Raw genomic sequence first — 27,651 nt, forward strand, 5'->3', positions numbered from 1 at the left:
AGTTCAATTCTACAGGTAGACTTAGCTGTCAGCCAAACCTAGTCTTCCTCTCCCATCTCTGATTTAAAAATTCCCGTCGTGATTCATGTCTTTGCCCCAATTGATTTGGCTTCTGAATAACACAAAGAAAATAGAAAGCCAGCAGGAAAAACAGTGAAATAGACAAGTTCATGAGCAGCAAAAAGGAGACGTGAAAAAACTTTATTTAAGACACTTTACTAAAGTATAGAACTAGAGTGAAAAAAACCCAACCACCCAACAAGAAAAAAAAGCCCTCTCCCAAACATAAGAGCATAGTCTTTTGGTCATTGGCCATATCCAACCAGGATACTTCCAAATGTGATCTCACAAAAGCACAGTGTTCAATTCAGACACTGAGAGTGTATTTCTCCATTAATATGGCTCCATATTTATCTTTTAGTTTGGCCAGAAATCAGCTGTTGGACAATCCAGCCATAGTTATCTATGCTACAATTGGGAATGATGTCTGCAATGGGTAAGGTGTAAACTAAATGAACGTTTATAGTAGCATAAATTTGACTTCTTTAGAATACTGCTGACTGCCTGGACATTTGTGTCTCACTGCTTTGCACTCTTCCATGGTGGCATTTTTCTTTGCTATTGGTCTTTATTTCTTAATTTTCTGCTGCAAATACTTGTTTCTTTACCTGTATTTGTCATAGGCACCTACCAATCCTCATTTGGAGCTTGCCTTTCTTTCTTTTATAAGCCAGTCATAAAATGACCAATGGTATGTCTGAAGTAATTATTTCTAACTTAGCAAAGGAAATGAATAATAACAACAGGAGGGGGAAAAAAAAGTGTTTAAAAGCATGTATATCTGTCTTACCCAGTGTGCCACCTCCTGTCAGGAGGGTGAGCGTGACTGGTTTATCATTTCTGAGGAGTGACAAAATAATCCCCTGTCGAGGTCTGTTTTCACCCTGCCTCTGCTGCCTGCAGTCTTTGCTGTGCTCTCCTGACGAGGTGTTTTGTCTTTCTGGCTTTACTCACATCATAAGCTCTGCAGGAGAACGAACTGAAGCTTTCGAAACTAATAGTTGCGGTATTACATTAGCAATGCTCACAGGGACACCAAGAGTTCACTGGTTGGATGCTTCCCTTCCTCCTGGTAGTGGGAAGGCAGAAAACACCTTGCAACCAGGCCAGTGCACAGCACATCCATACTGCAGTTTTGGTTTTGCAGGAGGTCTGAGTGCTAGTGCAACATTATTTTCACCATGTTCGGTCTTCGTCTTTTCTTGTACGTGGAAGAAATCAGTCTGACTTACATACACAGAGACTTACACAGAGACTCACTTTGACAAATTCTGCACACTCAGCTAAGTTTCCTTCCAACGATTTTGAAAATTCTCACCTGCAGGTTGTATAATGAAGTTGGAGCTATTATGCAGGCTGTCAGACGTGGCCATGAAAATGGCCAAGGTTTGGTATCATAAAAGTGCTTAAAAGGCAGTTCATGGGTTGAAACTCTGCTTGACAGGGGTTGTGCTCCAGATGAGGATGTCCAAAGGCCAGGCAGAGCTTTTCTTGGCACTGCAGCACCTGGGAGCCTTCAGCTGGGGCAGAAGTGGGACCACAGGAGCACCTTTTAGATCCTTTCCTGGCATCACCAGCGCCCTAGCCACAGGCAGGCAGCATGCAGAGATCACCTCCCATGAAACCTCCACCCTCTGGTGCTTGTGCTCTCTCTGCTCCCCTGCCCAAAACTGCCAAATCTGCCCTCAGCATCCTGCTCCTGTTAGGGGAAAGATGCACAAATCCTCAAAAGCAATGCTACCATGCTCTGACAGAGTGGGAAAAGCAGTCACAGGCCTCCTGGTACTCGCTGACAAGACTGTCCCGGGGATCTGTTTACTGGGAAGCTAATGGAGATACCGTTGCATCCATTGCCAGGATGATAAAGCCCCTACTTCCCCCTCCACAAAAAATTAAAAATCCACCTTCGCTGAAGTCCATGGCTCCTGCCATGGAGACTTTCAAGGTGTCTTCTCACAGGCTTGGCCCAGGCTCTGTTGTACACATATTTCAATTCTGCTGTGTCACTGCCTTTGCTAAAAGCACCTCTTTTTCCTTTGTTTTATTCCTCATTCTGCAGGTTATTCCTTTTGCTTATCCTGTATCTAACACTGCTTTCTACTCTTGTCTGAAGTAAAAAGAAATTTTCAGAAATGTAAACCATTTTGACCTTGCCTCACCCATTTGTTTATTCCAAAACCTGCCAGAGCAGTATTTAATACTTGTTTGAAACTCTGATATCTTTTTATCCTAGCATCCGCTATCGAGCAGAGAGACTTTTGTCTGCTCAAATTCTCGCTGCTGTTTTCTGTCTGTTTTCTTCCAAAACATTCACAGCATCAAAAGGGGCTATCAGGCTGTACTGATCCCTGTGACTCCTGCAAGGAAAGATGCTGCAGCTTCTGTAGCATCGTGCTGTTTCCATTGAGGGGGCTGGACAGCAGATTTTTTTCAGTGTCCTGTCACTATGTGGCTGCCCTGGCTCTGATGTACCTACAGAGGTTACAGAGGATGCAGAGCATCTGATGGGCTTGACTTCAAACCTAGGGCTTGGCAAATAAAAACCCCTTCAAGGACAGCTTTAAACTGCAGCAGTACAGCCTTCCTGGCCTTATTCTGCATTTTGGCTTCAAAAGAGGGCATAGTGCTGAGCGTACTGTAGACACAGCTCTTCCCAAAGCACTGTTAAAATGTGAGTATTTCATCCCATGCGAAGAGTGGGGCAGTGAGTAATGTGGATGTTCGTAGAGGGAAAAGATAATGAAATTGGCAGCCTGTGTTACAGATTTCCAGTGGTCTCCACACCGTGGTGTCCAAAGAGGGGGGTTAGAAAAATAAAGACAGATGGCAATGGTATCTCTCAGCCCTCCAAGGTGTGAATGTGGGATACAGAAATCTAGAACAAAAAAAAAAGATCAGACAAGAAAATAATGAGCACCAGAAGTCTCAAATGCTGTACAATTACTGCAAATACTAATTGCATTTAGTGTATGGCACTGCTTCTCCAGCCTCTCCTTCACAGGTCTGCACTTACGGCATCTGCAACAAACAGCAAGGTGACAGCAGCAAAGCAGGCTGAGCAGGCACCCACCATGAAAGGACCTTGTACAAAGTGGCACCAGTGCCAGCAAGAGCATAATGCTCCTTTATTGTAAGACTATCAGCACCAAAGAGCTGCTGCACCCTCAGGCCCTGGAAACAGTGTGTGAGCAGGCAACATTTCTAGCCCTCATGCCCTGGGCATACCAGCCTTATGCAGCAAGCCCAGGGGAATGAGGTGAGGGTACCACAATGGACCCTGGTGCTCACCCAGACACCTTGGAGTCTTTATGGCAGAGCCAAAATAGAATGTGCCTACAAGGTTGCTTTCTTCTCATTTGGTTTTAATTTCGTAGCCTGGCAAAGAAAGGAAATTTGAAGAAATACACTAACATATCTGCATGACTTCAATACCATATGACAAGAGAAAGTGGAATTATGAATGTCATATTAATTTTGGCTTATACTGACATGTTTACTTGTGGTAGAGGCCTTACATCAGACCGGTATTTTGATATCAAGTGCTGCAACACCTGTAGGCGAAATGAAGTAATTTCAGAGCAAATCCACAGTCTTATCTCAAAAGTAGCTTGACTGGGTGGCTGTCACAAGGATAAACCATAATCTTAATACTGTTTTTCAGTTCTCCCTACTAGGAAGTCTCAAATGCTTCAGCAGCACATACTGCATTAAGATAAATTTCTGGGCCCAGGAAACTCACCCAATTATTATTTTGTGTGCAAAATGCAGCTCACTGAAGAATCCCAAATCCTTCTAAGGGAACATGCTTCTCCCACACAGGACTCAGCACCCACTCCCCCCCTCTGAACCCAAGCATTTCTAATGCCTTGAGACAGAACAACAGTGCCTTGGAAAGCTCCTGCTTCTATGGTGTTCACTGACAAGGAATCTGACTCAATTCACCAGCAGCTGGCTCAGCACTGCAAGCATCAAGTTTGCCCTTCTCTTACCCCTGGGAAGCCAAGAAAGAGATGAAAGGACTTTCCTAAGGAAAGGGCCTGAATGGAGCCTTCTGGCTGCTAAAGTGATTGCTTTTCTACAAGCAAAGAGAACAAGCAAGAGGAAAAAATGTGGGAACCACTAAAACAGTGAGGCTGGTCATTAGTGCAACCTTCCTGCTTGGAAGGACATCCCCTGTCTTACTTCTTAATCTTTCTCTCTGAACGCCTTGATCAGCTGAGCCACACCACCAAGATGGAAGGAAAACTGTCACAAGACCTTGCTTCCCAAGGTGGATGGATCCTCTCTTGTTGGGATGGGACTGCCTTCTGAGGGCTGTGTTCCCCGCCTTGCTGTCAGCCCCTTTTGGGCGCGGGCACCATGAGAGTGCGGCAATAGGTCTCAGGCGCGAGAGCACGTGGACACTTTTTCTGTAATAAAGTGGTTGCTATAATAATGTAACTAGAACATTGTTCTCCAGGCAGCCTGGGGTGGTTTTGCTTGTTTGTTTTCCTTATATAAATTGAAATGTATTTCAACTTTAGGATTTCATTTCCCCCCACACTCCTGTGGCATTTACAGCTAAATACAAGAGGGGAAGGATAAACCCGAGCTGGGGAATCTGGCTTGAAGAGGTTCACGCCTGACAGTGAGTCACAACATGTGGGCATTCAGTCCATGTGGAACACTGACACAGCTCCTGTACCCCAATGGACTATTTTAATCTTAGATATCGCCTCTCTCCAGGCTCACATGTTTGTCCAGACCCCTCTCCTGCCCTCCTGCAGAGCTCTGGTAAGAGGTGTAGGACATGTGAGAGACAAAGCTACCTTAGATATTCCTACCTTGCATAATCAAAGAGCATGTTGAGTATAAGCTATGCGCAGGAACCCATGGGGAAAGAAGTCCTACTTTCAGCCAGCTGTGATGAGGGATTTGCTTTGCATCACTTCTTTGCTTGCTTTCTCTCTTCTGCTTCTTCCTCGCTTATTGAACAATAACTGGTTTGTTTTGGTTTTTCACCTAGATCCCCCCAAGTTTTCTTGCTTTTACTCTCTCTTCTTCCCCTGTCTCACTGGGGAGGAAGGGAAGGAAGGGAAGCAGATGAGCAGCTGTGTGATGCTTAGCTGCCCACTGGAGTTAGGTGCCCACTGTATAAAAAAGGGATGCATCTGTCTGTTGTAGCAGAGAGATGGGGCACACTGAGGGAGGGAGGTTTTTATATCACGTCTGATTTTGGCAATGACAAGTGAGAGACATCACAACATTTTTCTAAGGTTTCATTCAGTTGACTTAATGTGGAAAAGCAGCAAACAGAGAAAGTGACACTGTTTCAGGTGCCTTTTTGGGGACACAGTATTCTTGACACCATGTCCTTTTGGCATCCTCTTCTTTAGGGAACGTGACACGCTGGCCCACATGACCACACCCAAAGAAATGCTCTCCAATGTGATGCAAGCTCTGCGATACCTGGACTCCCATCTTCCAAACGGCAGCCATGTGATTTTAACAGGCTTGGTAGACGGTCGCTTCCTCTGGGATAACCTGCATGACAGATACCATCCTCTAGGTAAATATGAGGTGTTGTGGGGTTCCTCCTGGTTATCTGTCCATTCATGTTGCCTTCTCTCCCTAAAAAATCTACGAATCTATTAATGATTTCAAGCAAACCTGACAGAGTAGAGGAGATCTGAGAGAGATGAGCCATATATTGGCTGTGCTGCAGAAGTAGGAATGACAGCTCTTACCATCCCCAGTGCAAGACAGGTCAGACCCCTATTCTGCCCGGTTCCCCCACCAGCTCTACCCACCCAGCTCTAAACCCAGGCTCAACACATGCTGTGGTGGTGTAAACAAGCTGTTCTACCCCAGTTTTGGCCCAAAATTGTGGCCAACCTGCCTGCACTTCATCCTGATTGTTGTTATAGGTGGAGATGGACATTTAGTTGACACTCACTAATGGATGTTGACACTCACTAGTGGATGTTGTGGTAAAACTGGATGTGGACCAAGGCAGAAGATTAAGTCGGGGGTTGTAAAAGACTGTTTTTATATTAGAGAAATGAATTTTCTGACAGTGCTGGGTGCCTGGCACCTCCTTCACTACCTGTGTGTGATGACTGAAACCTCACACCGTGTGCAGGCATGTTTTGGGGCATTCCCTAAGAGTGTAGTTACTGTAAAGTGCTTTGGGGCATTTTTTTCAGAGATTTGGAGGCTATCTGTGGGTGCCTGTCATCTCAGGGTGTGAATGACATGATACCTCTGACCATTAACAGATCACTTAGTCCTTGATTTTCTAGACCAAAAGCATGCACTTACTTGTATTTTAGTAAAGGAATCTCTTTTGCATCTGACAAGGAGGAAGTTGTTGTCATAATAGTTCGCACCAGCAAAGAGAGAGAGAAGCTAAATCACATCATTAAAATGGTAGATTACAGCTTCAGATGATGTTGGCAACCACCGGTAACACAGCTTGCAGCACACCCTGTGCTGTAGTTTCCCAGTGTTCCCTAGGGATTAGCAATGGGCCATCTTCCATTACCATCTTACCATTACCATCTTCCCCATTTCTACTCCTGTATTTTTCCCTCATAACCACTATACTAGTAACAATGAAAAAAAAAGAAAAGAAAAAAAGAGAAAAATCTTGCCCCTTTCAGGGCAGGGGGAACCTGTGATAATTAATTTTTAGTCACATAAACCCATTTCTTCCCCTGAGTGCATGTTTATCACAGCGACAGTTCCTCTAACTGGGTATCTAATTATCAGAAACAACACGTAGCCAAATCAGGAGTGATTAACTATAGGATCAGTTGGAAAAATTTCAGAGGAGTAATTTGCCTTGGAGGGACCCAATTAATCCTAAGCAACACGTTTTGCAGCAAGGGATCCCTTCTGGCACATCCTCCGACAGGCTGTGAGTAGGATTCCCCATTTGGCTGCTGGTCAGCCATGACCAGACATCAGTCTGGCTTTCTGCCAGATCCCTGGGCCCTACAACAGCCCATCCCAGGGCCTGATGCTTCAGGCTACAGGAACCTGGAACATCCAGCTATCCAGAAGTGACGCTAGATCTTTGAACCCCCCACCTTTTGCTTCCTGGGCAGCTGGAACAGCTGCTGGGAGATGAGCAGCTGTGTGAAAGGCAGGAAACACATCTGTATCAGGGAGCCACTACAAAGCAACCTGAGAAGCCCTTTTAACTTGGGAGAGATTATACTTTGCAGTTCCTAAAAACAACAGTAAGAAATTCCTATTTCAGAACTGCAAAAATATCAAAGCCTGATGGGATGATCAGTGTACTACAAACAATAAAATAGCTGATACAAAAAAATGTGGCCATTTAATTCCCATCTTAGTTGTAGTTACCAAAGAAGCAAGAAGATTGAGAAAATGGATAATTTTCTCAGCAAGCCAAGCTATTGCATAGTACAGTGAATTTTAGGGAATGTTAGCTGGATGTTTGACTTGGTGCATGAATTTCCTCACCCACACAAGCATATCCACCTCCCTCCATGACAGCAAAATTGTTTCTCCCTTTTAAGGCCAACCTCTGTGAGGTAAATGCAAAACTCAGACTGTATACAGGCACCCTTCAACTTGGCAAACCCTGCATTTCTTTGGCAGGTGAGAGACGTTAACGGGAAAATATCAGTCACACACGTTGGAGGTTGGCATAGGCTGTGATGACTAACCCCACGTGTGAGACAAATCACCTGTGAAAGGCCGGAGAGGGATGTTGGAGAAGCAGGTGTGGGGCTGTGCACACTGTGGGGACATGGGCACCTCAGCAGCAAGGATGCCTTGGTGCTGCCACCTCTATTGCACCCCAGCTCTGGTGGTGGGAGGGTACCCTGGGGTTAGGGGGTGTGGTGGGGCTCCTGGGGTGCCTCTTCCCACCTAGGGGTGTAAGGCATGGGAATGCACAGATGCGCAGAATGAAGTCACATTTGGCCATCGGGCACATGAAATTCTGCTCTCTGTGCTTTGCAGGACAGCTGAACAAGGATGTCACGTACAGTCAACTCTACTCGTTCCTCGACTGCCTCCAGGTAAGGTCTGCAGCTGTAGCTTAGGAGCTCCGCATTCATCTTGGCCCACTGCTAAAGCCCCTCTCCTCATGCCTGCCCAGGTGAGCCCCTGCAGCGGCTGGCTGACCCCCAATGAGACCCTCAGGAATCTGACCTCGGAGGTAAGTCTCAATGAGGCTGCTGTGGGATCGCCCCAGTACACTGGCACTCTGCCCTGTGCCTGAGGAGAGAAGCCCAATTGCCTCAAAGGCAAGATGTCAGCACAGGTTTTTTTCCTTCCAAAGGCAAGGAGAAAATGTGGAAATATCCACAACAATCCTTTCAAATGCTTCTCAGGCTCTGGGAGGCAGCATGCTCAAGTTAAGGGATTTGTGAAGGTATTCCTGTTACAACCTCTCAGCTACCCAAATTTATGCTCAAGGGATGTGATCTCCCCAAGAAAAAACTGTTCAGGTTCTTGTTCTTTAAGAAGAAAATGTACCTGATAAGAAAGGAAAGGCTTTTGAATCAAGCGAGCTGTTGGTATGACAAGCCAGCTGCATAGACTTTTCTGGCTGCGGGAGCAGGTCCTGAGAGCAAGAGCCTTACCCTGTTCTCATTTGGGATTTGTGCTAATCTTCCTCTGACACATTTCTGTGGACTTAATCACCAGATGGTGCGACCAGGGAGTATCCAGGCTCAGTGCAGGAATGGGAACAGACAGAAAAGAGATGTCTTAAAACTGACCCTAAAAATCTGGCTGCAGAAGTAAATGACACATAATACCAGCCACTTATTTTCTTATGGTACAAGCTGATTTTTAATCCCAGCAATCCCCTGCAGCCATGTAAAAGAGCCAGTAACCAACTATTATCAAAGGTCTCATCTCTGTGTATGGTTGTATTAATGTTTGCATTCACTAAACAAAACTATGGCCTTAATTTCACCAAAGCTTACATTTTATGCCCTGTCCCTCTTGACTTCAGAGAAGGCCATTAAGCACATTCCTAAACCTTTGCAGGGTTGCAGCTTATATATTCATACCAACAATACAGAACAGAGAGTACATGTAACTTCTGTCCATGAACAATGAATATGTCTTCAGGGTATGAATTAATCATTCCGAATCCTTGTCTGAAACTAATTGTCTGTGTTATTATCCAAACTGCACAATTTATTTAGGAGATCCTGATCTCTGTTATGGCTGCAGAAATTACACTGGATGTATCAGGCAGACACTCAATGGTGGTAATTTACTCTTCTGAAAGTAAGGGTGGAATTTAGTCTGCATAGATAAGCATTATCACCTACAACGTAGTAGTGGGAAGGATAATAGGAAAAGAGTACATTTCTCTTGTAGAAAAGTTTTTCATTTCTTTAAGAGGAATGAAAATTACTGGGCTCCAAAAGCAAGAAACTTAGAATATTTATATAAGGACACTACTAAAAGAGGTCTCCAGTGAAATAAGCATATGCTGTGTCAAACTTACGAAATCAACTGAGGCCTCAGCGCAACCTGCGAGGATGAGCTGGGTAGTCCAAAGGCTGGTGGTGCTCATGTAAGTCCACGTTCTGATGAAGGGCCCCAGTTCACCTCCTGTCCCCCAGCTGACAGAGCAACATTATCTTTCAAACTACTGCCTCTGCATCAGTGATAAAAGCTGGATCCGTGTAAAGCAACATGAATAGCAATGAATAGTCATTATATCACTTGATTTTTGCAGAGAGCATTACAACTTTCCAATGTCCTGAAAGAAATAGCAAGATCTGAGAAATTTGTCAACTTTGATATTTTCTACATGGATTTCCCACTGAGAAAAAGTAAGTTGTTTTTTACCCTGTCTTTCTCACAAAGCACTTACTCAGGTGCTGGGCTGCTGCTATGCTCCTCATATTTTGGCTCTGTACCACGAGAAGGGCAGTATAGTCAGCCAGCCTAGGTGACCCTGCAGTCAGGGCTGTGGCCAAGGAGGGATCCTTAATGCCAGTTTCTCCTGGCTTCCATGGCTGGGGTAACCAGGGACGTTTCCTGAGACAAGATCCCACCACCCCCTTGGGAACAACAACCTTGCCGCTGGTCCCAGCTGCCGGCACCCACAAGCCCAGTGATGCACAGTACAGTGGCCACTTTCTCTTGGGTAGCAAGGTGACAGGGACAACAGATGTGCCTTTGCTAAGAAGGCCTCCTGCTTGTCCACTGCAGCTTTTCAGGCTGATGTAGAAAAAAAAGAAATCTCAAACCTATCCTGGTCTGTAAGATTTGGTTTTGGTTTTGAACATTGCTTTTATAGCAGGTCATCTAGGCTGGAGATGCATACCTGCAGTGGTCAAAGTGGTCTTCGTGAGATGTAGTTTACTTCGTCACTGACTGGGCTTCATGCTGCCTCCTCTGGGCTGAGCAGTGCCTTGGGAAGGAGATCTTTCAGCAGCCATTTTCCTGCCTCAATAACACAGCTCCACTCTCACTGTTCCCAAAGTAGAAGCACCTCTCCCAGGAATAGCTGGCTTCTTTCCTATGTTTCTTTAAACACCTACATACTACTGTAACTTTTGACTTGAAAAGCTTACAAAACCTGTCCTTCTGGGATCTTTAGTGACATTAGGTAAGCACATTACCTAAATCACTTTCTTCTGCAACTGACACTTAAAAATAAATTAAAACATCCTGGAAACTTTTGTCATTACCTATGAGAGTGAGCAGACATAGTCCCTGTTGGGCTGGGGACAGACACCTGTCCCTGAATCCATCTCAGCTCTGTTTGCCTTGCAAGATGCACAGGGGTCCAGCTTGAGGCAACACCCAGCATCAGCTTGGATTCTTCACAAGGAGAACCACACTCTTTCTTTTTAAAAATAGGGATCAGCATGAGATGAGGGATTGATTTTGGCAGTGTATTTCAAGTAGTTAGATAGTGATGGGAAAGTAGGAAAACAGCTTTTTATTTCTATATCCAGCCTGAATCTCCAGTGTTACAACTTGTCTCTCTCTCTCCTGTTGTACATTGCTGTGAAGAGAGTGGCCCCATCCTCATCATCTTCCCACAGGCTCTTCCCTGGAATGGACCATCCCTGTCCCTCAACCTCCCTTCATGGGGCCAGAGCTCCAGCCCTGACCACATTGGGGCCTCTCCAAAATAGCCTGAATGTTTACATTCAAAAAATAGTATATAATAATTAGGGATAAAGCTTTATCTGCATTTCCTTGTTTTTATATTCACATAGAGAGGTAGTTCCATGTTGGTCCTTATTGAAAAATTTTATCTGGGGACTGTATTTTAAATCCGGACATGCAGGCATCTAAATCCAGAGCCACGAAAGGACAGAAGCACCCTGTCAATACTTTAAAGTGTACTTCTCTAACACTTCTCCCCATTAGTGCTTGGCTGTCCTTGAAACCATGAAGCTGCCATCTCATTTTGCAGCCAAATCCTATCGAAATTCACAAACTTATTTTATCCTACATGACCCAATTCCAGAAGCTGGTTCTGGGTCTCATGAAGACCATATGGAGGAGGAGGAGGTAAAGAAATGAGGATGGGAGAGGCAGCCTTTCTGTCCAAAAGTTTCTGTCAGAGAGGTGGGGTCCACTGTCAAGCTCATTCTCATAGCACAGAGTTTCAGGGTGTCCAAGCCTCCTGGCAGCTTTTGCCTCAGCTACTTAATATTTAACAAGTCATTAGGACTTGGAATGAACTACCTGCTGGGTAGGCAAATTACTTTAATAAGTTAAATTACTAACTTTAGTTAATTTATTTGCTTTCACAAAAGGAAACATCTTAATATAATTTGCTGTTCTTGATTACATCGCATTAAATAAATGAAGTAAACAAAATCACACATGCATATACAAACATCAGCTTTGAAAGACACTTTGCAAAATTTCCTGCAGCCCTGGAGGCAAGGATTCGAACTTGCCGTCAGGAAAGCTGTCAGATCGCGAGTGTGCTCAAAAGCCAGCTAAGGCTACTGACCCACTTTTCTGGTCTCTTTCTGAAGCAAGCAGCAAATCCTCCCCGAAACTCTCCAGACATCAAATATTTAGCAGTGGTTAAACACTGTGATGAGTACATTGATTTCAGGCTGACCTGGGCATATTTATGTACATAGCAGCTCCCAGCTTTTTCCCAGTAAAATTTGAGCATATTAGCATTTATTCTAGGTTCAGATGGACACTCTAGCCCACATGTTGACCTTGACTGAAGAAATTAGTGGTTCCTTTATGAAGCAGTACAATAAAGAGGGGGATAGGGGTTGCTTGTTATGCCTTTTCCTTGGTGTGGATAGAAGCAAGCTCTGGTGTTGTCCAGACAAGGCAAAAGGCATTTCTAAGACAGACTCTGGACATACTCAGTTGGTGGCTATTTGCTCCACTATTCTAGGATTTTTTGAGGTCAGGTATAACAGTGTAAATTAACCTATCTTGATACAAATTTTACTTATCTTACTTACTCCTCTGCTATTTCTGGCACTGGAACAGTAGTCTCTCTACAAAGTAAAGCACAGTATACAGCCTCATACTCCATGTAGGATATCATATATAAGGAGTTAGGTAAGTTCACTGTGCATCTATATGCTCACTGCATGCAGTAATCTAAGGTAAATATGTGTTGTGCCCAACATACTGTAAATTTGAAACAAACCTACAAGCCCCGTGTCTTGAAACAGGTTTTGGGCGCTGTCTGAAGCATCACAAGTAGGTTTTTATAGTCAAAGCAGGAATATCACCTCTTTGTGAATGAGAGTTAGCGTGGGGACCCAGACAGCACTTTTTGACACAATAACCAGGGTCCAAAAAACAGCAGTGAGCCCAGATCAAACTGTGGTGCTTGAATGGAGAACATTTTCCTCCTGACAGGATGCTTGCATAATGCTATTAAGAATTCTCAATCTGTCATTATAAAAGGAATTATTGAATTTACAGTCTGTTAATGCCATATCCACTAGTCCCATGTTTGATCACTCCACAGCCCTTTTTGAAGAGAGAAAGCTTTTTACTTCTCTAATGGCTCTAGGGCTTACAGCACAGCATCATTTGCATTGAATGTCACGCTTATGCAATTCAAAAGGTTATTTTGCTGGAGTTGAAAAAGACCACTCAGAAGATAAGTAATCAAAAATGACAGTCTGTTCATGCAGACTTCAGCCCATGTGAATATTCTGTTACCATCTCTTTCCCTAAAAAGCACTGTTTTCTTCATCTCTATTTTTTCTTTTGCACTGCTGAAGATGCAACTAACATGGGAAATGCAAAAGTATTAAATCAGTATTAAATAATTTACAGCCTTACTTGCTACAGCATCCATCTTAGTTGGGAGGGAAAGTGAATTGTTTTACGATCATTTATGTTCAAAGCGCTTCCTTGCATAAATATAGCAGAGGTAAAAAATAACAATAAAGGCTTAAATACTGCCCCAAGGAGAGGGGATTGTACACACTATTGGCTCTGACAACTTTATGTGAATTATCATAATCTTCACGCAGAGCTGTCGTGTGCTTAAAAATACCAGCGGTGCTTTGAGGAGGAGAGGGGTACATCTCTGGGTGGGCATCTCCGTGCTCACTGGTTGGTGATAACCCCTCTGCCTGTGCTCTTTGCAGCAGCTGAGGAGTGGCGCAAGATGGGAGGTGAGCCCTGGCAGCTGATCGAACCAGTTGATGGCTTCCACCCCAGCCAGGTAAAACCCAGCCCCAGGAGATGGGGGGGAGCAGGTGGGATGTGGGAGCAGGTGGGATGCTGGTGCCTGTTACTGCCCCAGGCACCCAGCTGGCATGCCACAGGCATGCAGGTTTGGGGAATCTGTCTTTCTTAAAAGAGAGAGAGTCATAGAATCATTTAGGTTGGAAAGATCTCTAAGATCATGGAGGCCAACCATTAACCTAACACTGCCAAGTCCACCAGTAAACCCTGTCCCTAAACAGCACATGTACAAGCCTGTTAAATACCTCCAGGGACAGTGATGCACCCATTTCCATTGGCAGCCTCTTCCAAGGCTTGGCAACCCTTTTTATTTCCCTGAAATAATTTTTCCTAATACCCAATCTATACCCTCTCTGGTGCAGTTTGAGGCCATTTCCTCATATCCTATTAATTGTTTCATGGGAGAAGAAACCAACCCCCACCTCATCACAACCTCTGATGATTTGTTAGATGATAGCATAAGAAGAATATTATTGTAGAGAGCACTAAGATTTCCCCTCAGTGTCCTTTTCTCCAGGCTAAAAAACTTCTTTTCCCTCAGCTGCTGCTCAATAAGTCTTGTGCTCCAGACTCTTCTCCATCTCCTTTGCTCTTCTCTGGACAAGCTTCCGGACCTCAATGTCTTTTTTGTAGAGAGGGGCCCAAAACTGAACACAGGATTCAAGGTGCAGCCTCACAGTTGCTGAGTACAGGATGACGGTCACTGTCCTGGCCCTGCTGGCCACACCATTGCTGATACAAGCCAGGGTGCCTTCTTAGGCCGGTCTAAATGACAGCTGTAGCCCCAGAGCTGATATCTCCATTTCTGATGGCTGCACTCTGCTCTGACTCCTGCAAGGTCTTCTGCCTTTTCCCCTTACTGACCAGTATCGTGGCCAAACAGGTCTTAATGCGCAAAAACTGATCCTCACCACTTAGGCTGGCCAGCTGCCTGCCCAAACACCCGTGGGAGTTGTGCAGGATCAGGACAGTAAGGCAGCACTGCAAAAACCAGACAGGTCTTCTCCAGCCCTGCCCTTGCCCTGCAGCCTCTGAGGCTGCAGGTTTCCCTGTCACAGTCTGGAACAAAGATTCCTTTTTGAAGTTATACATTTAAATTGCTTATGCTCAGCAGCTACATATTACTACATTTTCACTTGCTTGCTTGGCCTCCTAGAACAGGTGGCAGGAGAAGGTTTACAGTCTGTTTATTACAGAAATAAATAAAAGAAGGAGAAGCAGCTGCTCCACTGTAAGTCCTTGCTTGCGTTCAATAATCTAGTGTGAGCTTGCCTGGTTCCCACCATGCTCACTTCAAATTAGTTTTTTTCTGACCCTATAAAAAATGTGGAGAGAGCATGTTCTGCAGTCAGCTGCAAGCAAAACCAGTTTTCTATACACCACCTGCAGGTTTCAAACACATGTGCAGAGGAAAGCAGCAGTCAGTCTCCTTTGCAAGCAAACCCCACCACACTGCCCAGCCACTGGTAGTGCCACTTGGTAGCTCCAGATCATGGGAGGATTTTATGGGCCAGTTTTATGTTGTGAGCTAATGCCCTGCATGTGTTGACTCCCACAGCCCCATCTCCATATAACCCAATGTGAGGCCACTTTCCACACTGGGAAAGAGCAGTCAGTGGAGAAGCACTTCAATGGGAGCGAGTTGCAAGCACTGATGGATTCCAGCACTGCAGCAGCTTCTCCATTGACTGTGCTTCAGTTCAGATAGGGGAGACCTGCTGGGAGAACTCCAAAGGCAAAATAGATGCTTTAGGTGCTATCTTTTACACCCATGTTAGTCACTCAGGGCAATACAGTGCCTTGCTTAGCCATGCCAAATTAAAAGATCCTCCTGTTTGAAGAGGGACTCCTTCATAGCAGAAATTCCTGCCTGTCTACCACACAAGTACCAGAAGACAGCTGCGTGAAAGTATGAACTCACAGCCTGGGGATGTGGAGAAAGTGTGCCTTGATTTTTGGCTGCAGGCCTTTCGCAAGGAAGCAATTAGAGAAAACTCAGCAAATGAAATGAGAGTGAAAGCAGTGACAAAACAAACCCCATTCCCACCCCTGCCATCTGGGGAAACTGTGCAATATGAAGTCTGGAGTGCAATGGAAACTTTTGCATTATTTTCTTGGCATTATTTTCCTGTCATTATTTTCCTGTCATTATTTTCCTGTCTTTCCCTGAGGCTGGCCTTAGGTTTCTTATAACCCCCAGGACCAGGCCACAAAGGGAGCCAGGCTTGCCATATCACAGCTTTTCATCCAGCCTCCTGCCCACATCCTGTATCCCACCAGCAGCTGCAAGGTAGCACAGAGTTGAAGGCAGCAAATGTTTATCTTAACAGAATCCTTCCTTATCCAAAAGAAAATTACAAAAGGACACTGAAGGACAGCTGCAAACCCTACTTGCAGCCCCCAGAGTGCTGAGCTCCAGGATCCAGTCAAGCACTGCCGTATTTCACTCCCTCTGGACCTGGCATCCTGCAGTGGTTATGATCTCTCCCTCCTGCTGTTAGGATGACGTTAATGCTTTTATAGGTACATTCTCCCTTACAGTCAAGGTGCCAGCTGTAGATATGCCTCACTTCATGTGAGTTATTGTCCTCCTAGGATTTATTAATTAGCCTTATCCAAACATCCACCATTTTAAATCCATTTTTCTTTTCCTGTTGGAGTGGAGAAGTCCGTTATCAACATACCACTATTTGGAGTGAGATGCAGCACTCTGCCCCAAAAGAGTGACTCCTTTAGTAAATAGAAGGGGAAGTGTGGGCAGAGAACTGCTATTTTAGAGTATGCTTAAGGAAGATGATAAATAATTCACTCACTCCTCATACAAGTTTTATTTAAAGTTTTGCTTTCTCCTGACATGAATGCCTCTGGCCAGGTATGGTTTTTGTAGCATATAGAGCTGCCTAGCGGGAGAGGATTGATTCCATGCAGCTTGTCAAGTGGGCAGAGGCTCTTTCTTCCATCCCTGCAGCTATTCCCCCCACCTCAAAGGCATCTTGGTAAATACAACAGATAAGATACCTAGCCAGGGCATTTCTGCTGAATTTTCCCTCTGTAGATCTTGAAGCACCTGACAAATATTGCCAAATTTTTGAATTGAGCAGCACTCCAAGGAAAGCATAAACACCTTAGCTCTTGCCTTCAATGCAGAGAAATTTTGAAGTTTGGGATGAAGGAACCACTCTCTGTGCCCCTTTCACCCCAAGGGTGAGCTGGCAAGTGTGATCACTAGGTGACCCCTAATCACTGTGGTACAGCAAGGGGCACGATAAGCTGGTGTCCGTTGTAAGCCCCCAAATTTCACCTGCTGTTTATCCACTGTCTCTTTAATTAAAAAAAAAAGGTTGTCCGCTGGTATAAACATGGCAGAAGCAGGTGTCAATGTGTATATCCAGGAGTCCAGAGGTCCAGACATTCTGGAGGGGTGTGGGAGGGAATTGAACCTTTCTAACTGAAGCTTGCATACGTTGCAAGGAGAAGGAAAAGAGAAAAGAAAAAAGGCCACACTCACCCTGTGCCATCAGAGCTAGTGCAGTTTTTCATGCATTGCAGAAAGGTTAGGCAGGCAGGAAAAACTAGCCCACAGTCCCTACTCCAGGCAATATTTTATATTTAAAAATCTTGAAAGATGGGATAAACACCAAGTCCTAATTTGTTTCACTGTGCCCAGAACCACATTCCCTTCCTGTAAATTTCTTGTGAGGAAAGGGGTTTCCTGCATGTTTTTTTTTAAGTTGCGAAACAGGAGGATGCAAACAAAACACTCATAATTGGCATAACTGCATTCCACTAAAGTTTCAAAGTTAAAATTTGCCTCCATAAAGTGTTTTCCAAAACATGCAGCGCAGGATGGAGGCAGAAGAAATTCATGCTATTTACTTTTGACACTTAAAATCAAAGTGATTCACTCAGTCCTCCCAAGTTTCCTCTAGAGCTGTTTTTGAGACACCATTCCCCAAAGTTCAGCTTGGTTGTCCTTGGGAAAAAATCTGTCTTTCTCTTCCCAGTGACTATAGAGGGAGCCCAGGGAATTTCTTCAGCATCTCCTCCTTACTACAAAATTTCACTGCAAATCTTTATGAATGCCAGATGGCTTCAAGGACACCACTTCCCTCTAGAACAGTCGATTGCTTTGTTTGGATGACAGGGCCATGCATTTCAACAGGATCCTGCATAAATGGCTTCCTTTCTTGCTTTTATGAAGGTATCAGGGAGAATGCAAAAGCCCTGAGCATCACAAACTGGAACCTGAGACGCTTGGAAGATTCTTAATGTTTATATACAGGCAGGAAAGCACAGCTTGAGTGTGATTAGCTTCTCCCTTTTTCTTCCTTAAGTCATAGCAAAGCACATTCCAGGCAGAAATAAAGAGGAAAAGATGAAGTGACGCATATCAGATGAGTTGGGTATTTACACTTTGCTGAGAATCATGCCTATCACCTGTTTGCTGAAGACAAGGAAAACAGCCAGAAGCTGCTGAAATAACACAGCCACCTCCCAGTTGCAGTCACCCAGAGCACTGGGAGGAATAGATAATATCTCCTTTTAAAAACTTGCTTAGGGGTTGCCATTTTCACAACAACAAAAAAATAATTGCAAAGCTCATAAAAATTACAGCGCGTCTCAAAGCACAAGAATTTTGGAATTTAAAAAAGACCTGCAAGAAAGCGATTTCCAGAATCACAAACCCTTCTCTGTGCTAAACTACTCATCCAGAATAAATTATTGAAATCATTGGGACATCAAGAAACTATGCGTGGACAGAATCTAATTCAGATAAAAATTTAGGGTAGTTTAAGTACATATACCCTAAATTACAGTCAGCATTAGTCTGAACACTGTAGAGCATATGTCCAGTGATACCTTTGCAAAGGGTGCACCATGCAAAGACAGTAGGGTTTTTTAAACCAACCACCCAACCAGCCAATTAATCACCACCACCCATCCTGCTAAAACCCGTGGAAGGTGTAGGGAGGTTTATGAAGGAGGTTTGGAGACTAGCATGCCAAAATGGACCACTCTGACAGGGATGGGTCTCAGCCTCCTGGCTGCCATAGGGTGTCCCAGAATAACGTTTGGTCACAATACAAACTACAACCAGGAGAAAACCCTCTATTGCACAAATCTCCACTACCCCTCTCTCCTGCCCGTTCCTCCATTAGCTTAACAAGACTTTGAGTGACCAGAGTCTAAGAGCTTCCACCCCACAAATGCTTCTCTTTGTATGTGAGCCCTTAAAAAAAGAAAGATTTTGTCTTCCAGGCCATCACTACAGCTTCTTTTAAAGCACAGGATTAAAAAAGCAGCACATAAAAATTCCCGAAAGGCTCCAGTATCTTCCCAAACTCTGAAACAACAGTATTCAAGTAGTTTGATTCCATAAACCCCCCTCGGCCCTTAAAAGCAACCAAAAAAAAAGCTTTTGTTAGCCTTATTTAATCCTCATAATTGCAGTCAATATCGGTGTGTTGAAAAGTTTGAGTTGAAAAGAAAGTTCCCATATAGGCCAAATATAACCGCAGGTCAGGAGTATAACAAAAATGCCTAGCAGGGTGTGAAAACTTGGATAAGGGAGAGTCAGGCTTTTCTCTCTGTCCCTTTCTGCTACCACTGATGTTTTTCGCCCTGCCAGTGCAGCAGATACGATTTCTCTTTGGCACATAACTTCTAGAGCAAAAACCTTTGTGAAAGCTGGAGTGAGACTGCTATTGAGGAGAAAAGCTATTCTACCATTTCTACAGGTCTCATGGGAAAAAACTCTGAAGACAACCCAGTAGCAGGTGCAAACTTAGAGCATCAGACACAGTTAGTTATGAAACTAGAAATAATTGGGCCTCTTTTTGCTCATCACCTGTGGTTTCCTCCCAGGAGAGCACAGAGAACATTTATTAGAAGTACCAAAAGCATTTGGGAGCATGAATTCCTTTGGACTTGCAAGAGCTTTATGCGTTATACCCAAGCGGTGCTTTTGACATACTTTCAAAATGTTTCATGGGAGAAAAAAAATAAAAATCAGATTTCAGGGCCTTTGCATAGCAGTTTATGCACTAGACACCATAGGCATCTGGAAGTGGTTGGAGACAGACTATCATTATTAGACAAATGACGGGAGGTGCAGACATATGGCCCTAATACTATTTTTACTCTCAGAAGGATTTTGCCCTGGTCAAGCAGCTGGAATGGTTTTTTTCCTTTGGTTATAGGCTACAGTCCATCCCATGGTTATACTGGGCAGTCCTTATGGTGGGGTCTTCTAAACTCTGGCATGAAATGACTGTATTATAGAGGCACAAGGAATTGATAGCATTTGTGGTTTGCAGATTGCTGCAGCCCTTGGAACAGGCATTACCTGGCAGAAGGCGCTACACGAGTGGCCTCAAGTGCTTGGCAAGGAGAATCCATTCAATGACCAGATTGAAGCCATATTCAAAGACCAAGGTGGACACTGACTTCCAAACTGCCGGAGCCCTCACGCAATTTATGTCCACGAGTCAAGATGATTAAAGACACAAAAAAAAGGGCGGAGGGAAGTTATCAGAGCCAGTAGCAGTGGACATAACACAAGAGCATTCTTTCCAGTTTGTATCTCACCTGCACAAGTAGGCTATGCTTTTTCTGTGGAGCTACAAAAATAAAAATCAGAGGATAGCTGCCAGCTAGACCATTTGTTATATCAGTTTGAAAATCTGTATTTCTTTTATCCATATTTAGCAAACTCCTACCTCTAGCTAATTGTTTTTCCTTCTGCAGAACATTTCTAGGCTTTCTACTTTTACTGTTTCAACAGTTAATCTGATCCCAAAAGGAGAGGAGGGGACCCCAAACTCATTATGTTGCTATAAATTGTGTGTATGTAATTGCCTTGACTGTCAATACATTATTTAGCTGCTATTTGCTTATTAAAGTGTGCCAGGAATAACAAGGCACTACAGTTTTGATGTGCTTGGCAGCATCAGCACAGGCTGACTGAGCACAGGTTCTCTTCCCCCATTAATAAGATATTAAGTTGACAACACTTCATGTATTCAAAGCAGGTTGCTTTTTCAATCTGTAATGTATCTTTCCTTTTTTGCTTCCTGAGGAATACAATATGCCCAGTCCTATGTCTTTTACAGGCATGGCTGAGGGAATCACTGAAAATACTGGGCAGCCCGTACTTCACAGGCAGACTTGAAGATGGAGAATTACTGTGTTTTTTCACGAGCTTATCCCATGCTCTTAGAAAAATAAAGAAATATTTAAAAAGTATAGACAGCTCTACCCTACTTGCAACCTTACTGGTGATGGAGGGATCAGAGAGCATAAAAAGGCATTAATTACGGGCGGAAGAGATCTGGTAAATAGCAAGCATTAATATGACATGACTAAAACCCACCCCGGCAGCCCAAAGCTCAAGTAGAGTCACTCTGCCCCTTGTTCTGAGCACAGCCCTTGCACAAGGCTGTGTCACACATGAGGCAGCTCTTGGGCTGTGGTCCAAACCCAAGGAGAGGGCCTGGCTGTAGGACATGCAGCCACTCAGCATTTTGAACAGGCAGGGGATGACTTGGCTAATACTATTTTGATTGAAGCATGTATCCTTTCTTTCCTAGATCCTGCTCCTTTTTTTAGAGCACAGTCTTTTATTAAGATAGAAATTAAGATAGAAATTCCTTTGGGATGACTGCTAACACTTAAGTAAATATTAAGTCACCTACTTTAGGAAACCAAAAGGGAATACATTCCTTAATTGAATGGTACTTGTTAATAAGGCCCCAATTCATTCAAGGCATTTAGATGTTACCAAAATATCCAGTCTCCCAAGAAATATTTTCAACTCCAGAGAGGCATGCCTGGGGAAGAGTATTTAGCATTAGAAGGAAAAGGAAATCTCCCTGCTTCCTGTAGAAATTCTCTTCAAACAAAATAATATTCCATGTACCCTGGCCAGGTAAAACACCTATTTTTTTATTACCTATTCGGGACTCTTATCTTTCATTAAATACAACACAAGAACAGAAACAAGTGCATCCACATGTTTTTACTACAGACCAAGTACAGCACAGGCAATAATTACAGAATATCATATTATTTCCTCTACATCAACATACAGAAGCATAGCAATTAAAAGGGGGAAGGGAGTCATGTTTAGAAGCCTAATTTTCAAGGCAATTTCATTGCAAATTATTGTATTTCATTTGAGGTTGGGATTTAATAACACCAATTAGGAGTTTTACAAAGTAGTAAAACTGAAAATCTCCTCAGCTAAAATAAGCTTCATTGCCTAAAGCAAAGCATTTTTCTCTTACAGACTTTCTTACTAGTAAACTTCTTGAATTTGTGAACAATGGGATAAAATGATTTCTTAGAACAACTTTTCAAAGACAACCTGAAACCTCCATAGCTGAATCCCAAAGCAAAACTCCCAAGTGTGCTCAGTAGAATTCCTCCATGCTAGATACAGGGCCCCTGAGGAACACCAAGGAATGGGTTTGACCCTGCTTGAAGGCACACTACCCAAAGCACGTGCCCTCATGCCTCAAGGTGAGCTCTGCAGCTCCAAACCAGGCTGCATGCAGAAACCTGATTTGTAACTAATGCAGTAACTATCAGCCTGCAAAGAAAGATGAATTTCGGGACTATTAAGCCATCAGCTTTTACAACCACTATATCTCTCTATTATTTCAAATGCAAAAAACAGCTGAAGATCTGCACCCCCACCATCAATCACTTACCCATACCACACTAAAAATACATGTCCTATATTTAAAAAATGCTGCAGAAAAAGCTTACTTATGCTAAAGCAGAGACAAAGTATGAATTCTAGTCTATTCCATTAGGTTAACTGTCTCCTGGTGCTTGGAGTGGTTGAAGGTGACAAATGCATGGGGAAAAGAGAAACAGAACGTTTCTCTTGGAAAGCTAATTATAATTCCATGCAATTCAAACTTAATAGCAGTATGTATTTCTAGAAGGAATGGTCTGTCAAGGTCTTTTCTGGGGAGAGTCAGAGCATGTGAAGATAGGAGGGATTATGTCACTAGCTGGGTCCAGCACTCTGCACATGGGAAGGTTCTCTTGATGTTACTCTGCAAACAGTTTTTACAAAACTTAAAGCTTTGCATGAAATCAGACAGTAGGAACTCTTTTTGAGGTATAGAACATCTAAAGTGACCTGAAGCTATTTGAATTCACACAGTCTGGCCTCTTCACAAAGGATCTGCTTCAAACATGATAAAACTACGTCACCATTGTTGCAAACTCCTTCACTGCAAAGCCCTAAAAGAGCTGAGGAACATGGGAGGGGAGGAGGTGGCACCCAGCAGTGCCAGCCAGAAAAGCCATACATGCAGGCTTCCTGCTGAGCTTGCATCCCATGCTTCTGCTGGCTGCAGAAGCCCATGTCCTCACCACTCACAGCTTGTGCCCAGAAGTCACCACACAGGTCAGCTTTTCTAACTTAACACCACCTGTTACACCTTATACCTTTCCTTTATGAAGGGAACTTCATCTTGGACAGTGAAAAACACAGACTGGTTTCTACAAGAGATAATAGCGCAATTAGCCTAAATAAAAATGTTCACTTGAATATCACCCAGTTCTGTTTGTAACATCTTTCTATGGACTCCTTTCATAATTCAAAATTGAATGACTTTTAACATCCACTTGGAAGTTTAGGAAGACAGCCTACCACACATCCACTGATGAAATTTGCTCTTGCACTGTCCCTGTTGCATTATTCTGTTGCCATGTCACTGTCACCAAAAAAAAAAAAAAAACAAAAAAAAAACCATCTCTCTTCTTCATATTTGATGAGCTGCTGCACACGAACAATCTGGCCTCCCACTACAAAATTCAGTGCTAGCTACATGCAAGGCTTCACACACCATCAAGTGGAATTTTGGGATACCTGTACAGAATAGAATCCTTCCTTAAATACTGTGTGGAGTCCAGCTTTTCTTCAGCCTACAGACTAGTATCTCAAATGCATAGATAACATTATGAAAAAAGCAGGAAGGGTTTTATTTTTTATTTTAAATGAATAAAATAAATCTCAATACATAGTTTGGAAATATTTAAAGACATCAGAAAAGAAAACAAGACTTAAAAGCAAGTACAAAAGGGGTAGGATGAAAACAGTATAAGCTAACAGAATTTAGTGTTTCAAGTGTGAATATGTAAGAGTAATAGCAACCTTCAGTATTCCACTACTGCATTTCTAGTGAAGTAATGAGCTGGTATTTCAATATGCTCAATGAAAAGCTGTGAAATCTGCAAGTTTTAACTGAGAAATGTTGCCATTTTCATGATGGGTCTCTGAAGTACTGTTTTTATATGCATTTGTGGACACGTCTATCAAGGGGAGGAAGACCCATTCTTTCAGCCAGAGGAGTATTAGTTGGTACATAGCAGCTTTGTAAAGTCTTCTTATTAAACAAAACAAAAAAAAGGCACTTTTACAACCTATTAACCTATTCCTGGCTCTCAAATGGAGAATTCCAGCTTGTAAAAACCACAAGTCCCAGGAAATACTGATGTATACAACCCTAAACCTATATTTTTCTGTTTGATTATTTTTTAGATAACAGTCCTAAAAAAGTATTCAAGACCTTCCATTTCTATCAAAGTGCAATATACTGCATACGTAATTCCCCACCTGCAAATCACACAGTGTACATGCCATGCACCTATCCATACTAGCTTGTATGAGAAATTGCAAAAGTAGTATGAATATGTTGTGCATTTTGTTCTGACCACAAAGATGCTGTATAAGCAGAAATATCTATACTGAATGTTGTAGAATAAAATTGACTAGTTACTTTTATGCCTGATCATTAAAAAAGAACCCCAACAAATGCTACAACATTAAATCTTATGCTTCAGCAGCATCCTTGTTAGAGTATTTTGAGCTATTGTTTCTTTCAGGGAGCTGAGTTACCTAAAAAGCTTGTCTTTCACTAGCTAGTGCCTCCCTTACTGCCCTGAAGTGTGATTTCCTGCAATAATTTAGTTGTTTAAAGGAGAGAATGTAGCTAGCTAGAAGACTTCCAAAAAAGGAGTTACATAAATATTTAGCACATTTAGAAACAAATAATTGCTTCCTACCATACTCAAAACTAGAAAGTAAAAAGGTTTTAAAATTTTTTTAAATGAAATAAAAATACTGCATAACATAGTCCTGTATAATGTTAAATACTCTCTCAAATTTAAAGCATAAGTGACCCAGAGGGCTTCCCACATTTTCATTTCAATGCTTTCCTTGCGTAGTTCCCTTCCAGAGTTTAAAGCTTTCCAGTAGGTTTGTAGCAGGCATCAGGCTGCCACATGCGAAGGTCGACAAGGACTTGGTTGAGCTTTTGCATCCAAAGGTTACGTTCTTCTTTAGTATCAGCAGACAGCCAGTTCCTAGAAGGCAAGGAACCCCATGGATTATTCTCCATCTCCAATTAGTTATTGTGATAAATCTCAAGCTGATCAACCATAGAAGCCCAAACAGCAGGGTTAAAAATTAAGTCAAACATTCCACAATCCTGCTACCAAGCCACGTGGCATTTCCACTTCTAGAAAGCAGTTTGGACTAAAAGTGAACAAAACAGTTCAAGTGCCACCCCAAAATCTTAGCATTTAAATGATCTCTGCATCATTATGACAAAGACGTAAAGCTCTTACGTTACTAAAGCTATCACAGGAGGTAAAATACCCTTTCCCCACATGTCCCATAGCCTCCCACAACCTCCATGATTTTATGCACTCACTTTGTAACACAGAGTGTGTCTCTACATTGGCTGACAAGAGTCTCTCGGTCATCTTCTCTCTGAGGTCTGACAGTTATTAGTTCAAAAGTGTTGGGCCGAGCACAGAATTCCCTGTTGGCAGGTTCAATCTGATGATTAGTGCAGTTAGCCAAGTTTATCCGGCCCAAAGGATGCTGAAAGTGAGATCAGTTCATCAGTCAAGAACATTGCAATCAAGAGTCATTCTGAACAACATATGCTTGGACAACTTTGACAATATTAAGTGAACGCACCTTCCCTCGGTCAGTTATTCCATGCAAAAGGATAATATATGTGCAGCTGTAAGAAATTTATTTAAAAAACCTTCCACAATTTAAAGTAATCATGGCCTAATGCAGATATTTACGAGCTACATCTATCTCTGCATGATGGAACAGATATAGCAGGGGTGAGGGGATGCATTTATTAAGTTTAATATTTCTGTAGATCACAAAAATACAGCTGGACCCTTTCTCAGAACAATAGTGAAACAAGTTTAGAAGATTTGCAAGAACAGAATCTGGAAAACAAACCAAAGCTTCTTCCTTGCAGACAAAAGCAGAATAGGAACCTTCTTCTTGCTTAACTTAACTTTTTTTTACTATCTTCTCTTACAGTAGGCAGAGATTTTTCCCTCTTTCTTGGCAGGGAGAGAAAGTACATTGATATATTTTGGCAATGTCAACTATCAGCATATGGTCTTCCTCTGTTAGCAGGGAAGAAACTAAACTCAGGCATCTGGATTGGCATAGAAGACCCAAAAGGACCAGAGTTTGCCATGGAGTTTGGGAAAGAAAGTTCTGCCAATAAACAAGAAAGTGTTTAATGGTAAATAACTTCAGTGAGTCTGAAAAACCCTCTTGAAAGCAGTCTTTAAAAGAACCTGAGAACATTTTAGTACACTGCCGGAACACACTAAGGAGACAAGAAGGTTCACCTCAGTGACAGATGAGCCTCTGATTTGTCCCATTAGCCCAACAAGAACTTAGGTTTCTGTGAGAACCACTTAAGCAGCACCAGTTCCAGCTACAATGTGGAGCAGCGAGAAGAAAATTACTTCAAATAAGATAGTCCATAATTACAGCTATGCTTCTGCAATATACAAGGATTGCCCACTCTAACTCTTTACCATATTAAGTGTTAGTCATCATTTTGTCTCAAACTTAAGGCAACTAGATAAGTCTGCTTATTAAGCTGGACAAATCCAATCAATTTCAATTAAATAATTAGTGATTTGATGAGCACAATAGAAAACCTTAAGACTAAAGGGGAAATTAAATATGGATCTTCCATCACTTTTCCCCCTTTCCCACTAGACAGGGCAGTCAGTTTCTAAGTGTGCCCCTATTTAGGTCAGATTTATGAAGACGAGTCCTCTCCATTCCCCAAGGAAGCTTTATGAGCTTGAATCCCATGCTTTACCAGTTTTAAGCCTACACATTACAGTCCTTAAAAATGAACAGCTATTTGTGTAGGGTACGACAGAACTTTAGACTTAAGCTTTATAAAACAGCATTACCTTTCGTTTTTCATCATCTGGGTATGTCCAATAGGAGATACAATTTCCAGACAGCACACACCAGCGCCTATGCCATGCTCCAAACCCACTGACATCTTCAAACATAGTCTTAAAAAAAAAAAAAAAAAAAAAAAATTAAATGGGGTAATAGTGGACCTTGAGTTTGGTCTGTACTTGACTATTTTTCTACCAGAACGGTTCTGTAAGCGCAATCCTTCATAGGGCTAAAGGAAAGAGAAGGAAAAAAAATTGTACTGGGAGAGGCTTCTAAGGACAGTATATTTATTTTCCAGATGGCATAGAAAATGAGCTCACACTATCATTCTCAGGTTTGCAGCCTTTTGCTAAAAGGCACCTATCACTGTTATTTAAAATGACCAGATTTTCATGTTGATGGTGGCAAGCATTCCCATTATTTTAAGATAAAGAAGGATTATTTATAGTATATACAGTATGAATGGTTCACAAAACATGTTCAAATAACAATTTATTATTATTAGATATTTGAGTAATTTTTGACTTACAAATCAGGATTAAAAAACCTGCAGCTATCCAAGAGGCCACACTCTGGAGAGTCCAGTCAGTTCAAAGGAAATTAGAAATTGATTTTCAAATGTTTGTGTTGGCAGTTCT

General features: G+C 42.8%; 2 protein-coding genes across 4 annotated transcripts in view; one reads left to right on the forward strand and one right to left on the reverse strand.

Annotated features, from left to right (window-relative positions):
- Positions 1-20,417, forward strand: part of AOAH (acyloxyacyl hydrolase) — a 74,089-nt gene extending 53,672 nt beyond the window's left edge. For both annotated transcript variants that reach the window (XM_048298992.1, XM_048298981.1), the window contains exons 16-22: positions 422-496; positions 5,436-5,608; positions 8,035-8,093; positions 8,174-8,233; positions 9,776-9,872; positions 13,650-13,726; positions 20,067-20,417. In XM_048298992.1, coding sequence (XP_048154949.1) covers positions 422-496; positions 5,436-5,608; positions 8,035-8,093; positions 8,174-8,233; positions 9,776-9,872; positions 13,650-13,726; positions 20,067-20,195 — 670 coding nt within the window. In that variant the 3' untranslated portion in view covers positions 20,196-20,417. The remainder of the gene's footprint in view (positions 1-421; positions 497-5,435; positions 5,609-8,034; positions 8,094-8,173; positions 8,234-9,775; positions 9,873-13,649; positions 13,727-20,066) is intronic.
- Positions 20,418-21,751: 1,334 nt separating this feature from the next.
- Positions 21,752-27,651, reverse strand: part of ANLN (anillin, actin binding protein) — a 29,176-nt gene continuing 23,276 nt past the window's right edge. For both annotated transcript variants that reach the window (XM_048298966.1, XM_048298961.1), the window contains 3 exons: positions 27,019-27,126; positions 25,482-25,654; positions 21,752-25,131 (listed from right to left, as the gene is read on the reverse strand). In XM_048298966.1, coding sequence (XP_048154923.1) covers positions 25,008-25,131; positions 25,482-25,654; positions 27,019-27,126 — 405 coding nt within the window. In that variant the 3' untranslated portion in view covers positions 21,752-25,007. The remainder of the gene's footprint in view (positions 25,132-25,481; positions 25,655-27,018; positions 27,127-27,651) is intronic.

Source organism: Corvus hawaiiensis, chromosome 1, assembly GCF_020740725.1.
Source record: "Corvus hawaiiensis isolate bCorHaw1 chromosome 1, bCorHaw1.pri.cur, whole genome shotgun sequence".
NCBI lineage: Eukaryota > Metazoa > Chordata > Aves > Passeriformes > Corvidae > Corvus > Corvus hawaiiensis.